The following is a 6,938-nucleotide window of genomic DNA, read 5'->3' as shown; positions in this document are numbered from 1 at the left end:
CACAATTTTCAGCAGCGTCATTGCCCTCGTCTTCTTACGAGCCGTTTTATCATAAGCCCTGATTTGGTAAGTAACGTTTATGTTTTAAATTGAATTTCGATAAACAGTCTTAAATTTGTAACGGAGAATACATTTGTACAACGTGCACAGTGAATATTTGCTGTAAGTGGTTTACAAATCCAAGTAACTGTAACTTTAGAAGTTGTTGAATGTCACGTTACTTCATTTTGCAACAGTGTAAGGTTATCAGCGGGTTTCCTGGGAGGCCGAAAGCATAACGCTATCCCTGCTTTTTCGCTGCTTGCCGATAATGCATGTAAGTACTGTGAGTATAGCCTACATATTTCCAGTAAGTGTCCGCGTTATACACTCAATATTTTACGTTGTCGAGTTGTGTGTGTGTGTGTGAGGAGGGGGAGGGGGGGGGGGGCGTGTGTGTGCTAGCGTGAAACGAACAATGCTAAACAACATAATGCCAGTGTGTTATCATGATGCTAACCAGGCCCGTGTTTGTATTTGTGCTTCTTCGTAGGCTCAAGTGTGTGGTTTCAACAGTTCAGGTAGGATGTATTATGAAATGGTGTTATTAACAGTTGGTTTTATTTTCAGTGTTTCCACAGTCATTCTTTTACTATTTCTTTCAATGTCTTTATCTCAACTGTGGGGTCCACAGGGAAAAAAAAAACAGTTTGATCACTTGGACCCTTAATGCTTTGTCAAAAACATCAACAGAAATAGCAGCTCGTTAATAACTAACTTGCTCATCTTTTAACATTTTAATTTTTACTATAATTGGTGTACAATGAATGATTTGATAGATTTGGAAACTTTTATCAGTATATTCACTATTTTAATTTCATTTATCACTGTACCAATTTAAAAATGTTTTTGAATATTAATATATCATCTTTGTGTGCTTATTATGCACAGATCTCGGACTACAAAGACCACCACCATCAGACAGGTGCCAATAAGTGAGTTTTATACATTGTGTACTCGTTAGAATTTTTTTTAAAAAAAGAAAAGAAATTTTCACCCTGATTTATTTACAATGTTTAGATTTTTTGTAGCAGAACAAATTACTGATGTGTTGTCAACTGGTTGGCATAAATATTTCCCCCTCAATCAAAAATTTTAAACACATTTTGACTTGTATACATACCATTTTTGAATAGCCAAAAGTGGTTTAGACTTTAATTGAAAATATTTAAATTGCAGGGTGGCCCAATGGAGTGGAAGTGCAAGTTGTGTTCTGCAACTTCAAATACCCGGGGACAATTATTTTGGCACTATACTGTGCTGCATAGCCAATATTCAAGAGTGTCCCCCCTGCCATGTCTCTATAACAGTTGCATTTGTACTTTTCCATCATTTGAAGCGATGAAAGCACATCTGTCAAGATCCCATAATGTGTGTAGAGTAGATGCGACTGAAGGAGCATGTGGTTTTTTTACATGTCCTTTGTGTAACTTAAAGCAGCCTTTTTCTGAGGAAATTCTATTCAGTCATTTGAGAAGTCATTTACGAAGTCATGAGATGGTGGCATGCCCATTCAAGAACTGTAATTACAGAACAAATAGCTACTCAGCATTTAATGCACACAAGAGTAGAAAACATGGTGGTGATTCAGACTTTGGTGAATGTGTTGTATTGGCAGACAATGATGGTGCCTCAGTTGTAGTTGCAGCAGAAAGTCTTGGGGAACCTGCTGAAAGTCACAGTGCAGGGTCTGTGGACACATTTGATCTCAGTGAGGTAAACATTCAGTGTGACACAGACACTTTAAGAGCCCAGTTAAACCATAACTTGGCATCGTTATTCCTAAAGATGCAGTCTATTCTTCATGTATCTGACACAGCATCTCAGGAAATAGTAGAACATTTGTCTCAGATATTTTCCTTGTCCCAACCGATACTGAAACATGACATTAGAGAGGTCCTAGAGAGTCATGACATCACTGTCAGTGAAACGCTTCTAAATGAGGTTGTCAGTACTGTTATGGACAGTAATGTTGTTGTCAGTGCCACAGCTAAGGGGAAGCAGTTATCCTCAACCAAGAGAAGGAAAACCTTCATCGAAAGCAGTTACCCTGTGGTAAAGCCTGTACAGTATCTGCTACAGCCAGGACACACAGCAGTGTACGTTCCCATTCTTGAGATGATACAAAAAATCTTCAATCATACAGATATTCTGGACAGAATTAAAGAAACAAAAGTGGCACAAAACAGTCATTATGTAAGCCACCAAGATGGTTTGTATTTCAAAGAGAACACATTCTTGTCATTACATGAGTTAAAGATAACACTCATTTTGTACATTGATGATTTGGAAATAGCCAATCCACTTGGCACATCACGTAAAATACACAAAATCTGTTCAGTATACTGGATGCTTGCTGATCTTCCCAGTAAATACCGTTCAGCCCTGCATGTGATTCAGCTTGCAGCTTTATGTAAGGTGGCTGACATACAGACATTTGGCTATGAAAAAGCACTTGGTCCTTTGTTGAGAGATCTCCGTACCCTTGAACGAGATGGGGTATTCATTGAGTCTGTTGGGAAGGTAGTTCAAGGAACAGTCATGTGTGTGGTGTCTGACAATCTTGCAGCCCATGATTTGGCAGGCTTTTCAAAGTCTTTCAGAGCAGAATATTTTTGCAGGTTCTGCACAGCAACACAAGCTAAACTTCAGACTCATGAAGTTGCAAGTGGCGAGTTCAGTCTTAGGACAAAAGACAGCCATAGTGGTGATGTGCATGCTGTAATGCATGGGGAGAGTCAGAATGGCGTTCAGGCAGATTGTGTCCTGAACCAGCATCTAGAGCATTTTCATACTGTCACTGGCTTTCCTCCTGATGCCCTCCACGACCTTTTTGAGGGCATTGTGCCTGTAGAGCTCGCCCTGTGTATAGAAGAGATGATCCGTCACAAATACTTCACCCTTGAATATTTGAACGAGAGAATTCTTTCATTTCCATACCAGCACACAGACAAGCTTGACAAACCTCATAAAATACCACAGACCTTCGCCGTAAAGAAAAGCATTGGTGGTAATGGCCATGAAAATGCCACATTGCTTAGACTGCTCCCTTTGATTATTGGGAATGCAGTTCCTGAAGAGGATGGAGCATGGACTGTGCTAATGGACCTAAAAGAGATAGTAGAGTTATCGCTGTGCTCAGAATTCACAGAGGAGTCCATCCAGTATTTACAGTCCAAGATACAGGATCATAGAGAGATACTGAGAGAAACCTTTCCAGATTTCAAACTCCGTCCTAAGCATCATTACATTGAACACTATCCTGACCTTGTACGCCGTTTTGGGCCCCTTGTACACTTGTGGACAATGAGGTTTGAGGGGAAACACCGTTTTTTCAAAAGAGTTGTTCACGACACACAAAACTTTAAAATTGTGTTAAAAACACTCGCAGACAGGCATCAATACATGGTAGCATACCATCTCAGTGCCTCAGGATTCTTCAAACCTCACCAGCAGACATCAAATGTCTCTTCTGTCCTGGTGTCAGTGCTTCCAAATGTTGCCAAGACATACATTGAACAAATAACAGCAAGCAATGTTATTTACAGCACATCACAGGTCTGCATTGATGGAACCGATTATGCTGTAGGAATGTTTTTGTCTGTGGGACAAGAGGGAGGACTGCCTAATTACTGTAGAATTGAACAGGTTTTCCTGGTTAACAGTAGTGTTGTCTTTCTTTGCCAAGAGCACACATCACACTACATTGAACACCTGAGATCTTACGAACTTTTCCCAAAGAATCTGGCTGTTCACACCCCATCAGAGCTAAATGACAAAGCACCTCTCTGTGCTTACAACATAGATGGAAGATTGCTCTTGACACCCAAACGTTTCTTATTATTACATTGAAGAATTGTTGAATCAGGTAAACAGCTGACTGCAATATTCTCTTAGAGCTGTGCATGTATACGTTGTGTGTCTCAACGTCCCTCTATTAAAGTTAGTGTATTTTTGTCTTTTAGGAACAAAAAGATGGCTGCTGCCCAGAAGCATGTGCTGCGTGTGTATGTTGCACGAGACACCGCCCTGAAACTTATTCTACTCGAGCGACCAAAGTCGGTGGAAGAGCTGAAAGAAATAATGCAAGAGAGGTTCAGGCCGAGACTGGATGGGGACTTTAGCCTGCACTATGAGGATCCGGACTTTGATGGTGAACTTTGTCTTCTTGTGGACATCCAGGAGTTACCAGAGAAGGGCACATTGAGAGTCATCAGACCAGAAGGTGACACCTCATCTACTGCATCTTCTGACACAGACATACTTCCACATGTACCTGCCATACAGCGCCAGAGGAGTTGGCCTGATCACTTTGTTGTTCCTAGTTTTGGTTACGAAATGGAGCATATACTAGAAGAAGGAAATCGTGTTTATGAAGAATCAGGAAAGTTGCTAAAGTTAAAGAGGTCACAGAAGAGTGAAATCCTTAAAAAAATGGCAGAAACTATCTATGGTTTCAAACCATACCCACATGAAAAGGAACTGGCAATGGCTGCTCAAGCTTTGATAACAGCTCATCCATGTCTCAGAATGACAGCTGGTGAAGACGGGGGTTTGGGATGGAAGCGTCACATAGGGTACAAGGTCGCGTCTTACCGTAACAATCTGGCCAAAGCTGGGGTTGCAGAAGTAGCCATCAACACAGGGAGGCGGAGCCGAAACAACCCTGACAATGATCACCCCCATCGAAACATAAAGAAAGCTCGAAAAGCTGAGGTCAACTACATCATCAACCTACCGAAGGATGAAACCCCAGCCACTCTAGAAGCAATGAGAGAAGAAATCATGCATGAAGTCGAAAAGACTGAGAGAAACCAATTAGTCATAGGCAAGCTCATGAACACAACCTATGCCCTTCGTCGCCAAGAAATCGTTGGAGCTCTTGTAGCTCCACAGGTGAAAGACGTCATGGACAGATGGCCAGCCCTACGTATGGAGTCACAGGTAAAAAAAGCTTTTATTATTTCACTGTTCTACCTGATGAGAGCAATTAACATGACTCTTGAGCATGCCCATTGACCAGATAGTTTTTTCCAATATTTAAATGACTTTTAAAAATCTAAATTTTCAAAAATCACCAGAAAGCACATGGCTGATGTAAAAGTTGACAACACATCACGCTGGGACATATTTTTGCCATTCAAAGTAAGCAAAGTAAACAGAGGTTTATTATTTTAATTTAATTTAGATAACCTTATATAGCCTGTTTTAAATTAAAGAATGACAACTAACTTTTTATTTTGACCTTGGTTCTGACTCATCCCTAAAAGAATTGCCCTTAGTATTGCTACCTGCCAACTGAAAACTTCTTAAAATACATTCACAACTCCTTTTCTAATTCATCTTTGTACATTTCTATGTAATTCTGTTCATGTACAGGTGTTTGCAGAGTTCCACAGAATCAATAATGTTAACCTGCGTAATCAGTTCTACAAGGAGCTGGACAGACACACACCTAAACTCATCACCTTGTTCAGAGACAAGGCCACAAAGACTGGCAAGATAGCGGAGCAGCTAACCAAGCTCATGAGGATTTATGACCTTCAGGTGAATTTTTAACTTTGCCTGATTCAGAAACAGATTCTAAACAAATTGTTTGAAGCCAACTGTAAGAAGCCTTAGTGTGAGTTGCCTTGACTGTGCCTTGAGGTTAAGTGATTATTCCACAAACACAACATTGTCATCTCATCAGAGATTGACATCTTGACAAGATGTATTCTGTCAGAAAGAGGTAGCTTCAAAAGATACTTTATTGGCTTAATTTGAAGTTTTTATAAAATTTAATTTACAATTTCAAGTTTTTCCTTTATGAGTTATTAAAGTATTTACAATAGAAAGTTATTAATTTGAACAATGTTCTACTGAGGGAATGGTGACCCAAAATACTGAATCTACCATCTGTAGCAATGACCAGCATCAGAATATGGAGTCATTTAATGCTTTGATTTTTTTAAAAAACTGTTTGCTCTGCATTTGTATCATAACTGTTGTAATGGATATTTTTGTCGTTCTAGGAACAACGTGATGTAAATTTGAGACGGGCCCTTGTCCTTCGTGCACTTCCTGTGTACTTGCGTGAAGATGCCTCCAAGTTCTTCAGGACCTGTAATGTAAGTGTACTGGCCTCACTATCAGTCCTTTTGCCTTGCAGTTCAGTCAGCTTAAACATATGACATCACTCAAAGAACTCTAGGAGAACCAGGAGGGTATTCCAGAAAGCAGGTTATGTGAAAACTCAAAGTGAACATTGAGATGAGGGAAACTGTGAGTTATCAATTCCAGAGGGATGTTCCAGAAAGGAGGTTCAACAAACTCTTAGCCTAACCCTGACCTCTGAGTTGACTGACCCTTTGACATGAAACTCTTTTCAGTTCCAGAACAGCTGATCTGAGTGAGGTGAGTTCTGGCCAATTTCCCCGCCATGGGAAACATATGGAAACTGAGAAAAAAAGTTCCAAGTAACTTATCCTGGAAAATTATCCTTTCATCATTTTTTCCTATCACTTTATCATTTTAAAAAAATGATTAAAAATGATTTAAAAAGTTTGCGAAGGATAAAAATGATATGATAAAAGGGTAATAAATGCTTTAAAAAGAAATAAAGGGTAAAAGAGGATAAAGAAAAAATAGAGGATAATAAAGGGATAAAAATAATACAAAAACGATTGAAAATGGGATTAAAAAACAGCTACAATCAATGAAAAGATTTTTTAAAGGTATACAGAGGATAAAAATTATTTTAAAAATATCAAGAGGATAATTAAAAAGATTATAATAAAGATTCAAAATATATGTAAAATGTTTAAAATAAGTATGAAAAAATGCAAACATATGGATGCAGAGAATAAAATATGAGAAAACTGGTAAGAGATGAATAGAGGAAAAAAGATTTAAAAATA

At 39.0% G+C, this 6,938-nt stretch overlaps 1 protein-coding gene across 1 annotated transcript; it reads left to right on the top strand.

The window, feature by feature from the left end:
• The first annotated feature begins 445 nt into the window (after nucleotides 1-445).
• On the top strand, nucleotides 446-6,450 carry LOC127531559 (uncharacterized). Its single transcript, XM_051941172.1, has 5 exons — nucleotides 446-560; nucleotides 931-974; nucleotides 4,005-4,983; nucleotides 5,419-5,586; nucleotides 6,054-6,450. The coding sequence occupies exons 1-5, from the start codon at nucleotides 489-491 to the stop codon at nucleotides 6,210-6,212; spliced, it is 1,422 nt and encodes a 473-aa protein (XP_051797132.1). The 5' UTR covers nucleotides 446-488; the 3' UTR covers nucleotides 6,213-6,450.
• The last annotated feature ends 488 nt before the right edge of the window (nucleotides 6,451-6,938 follow it).

Source organism: Acanthochromis polyacanthus, chromosome 21 (assembly GCF_021347895.1).
Source record: "Acanthochromis polyacanthus isolate Apoly-LR-REF ecotype Palm Island chromosome 21, KAUST_Apoly_ChrSc, whole genome shotgun sequence".
Classification (NCBI taxonomy): domain Eukaryota; kingdom Metazoa; phylum Chordata; class Actinopteri; family Pomacentridae; genus Acanthochromis; species Acanthochromis polyacanthus.
The sequence above is the reverse complement of the archived record's forward strand: the minus strand, read 5'-3'. Positions and strand labels throughout refer to the sequence as shown.

Bases quoted from the DNA above. Each gene is read 5' to 3' on its own strand.
- LOC127531559 (XM_051941172.1), top strand. From the start codon at position 489: ATGATGCTAACCAGGCCCGTGTTTGTATTTGTGCTTCTTCGTAGGCTC. The intron at 561-930 runs GTAGGATGTATT...TATTATGCACAG, and splicing joins GTGTGGTTTCAACAGTTCAG to ATCTCGGACTACAAAGACCA. The intron at 975-4,004 runs GTGAGTTTTATA...TTTGTCTTTTAG, and splicing joins CATCAGACAGGTGCCAATAA to GAACAAAAAGATGGCTGCTG.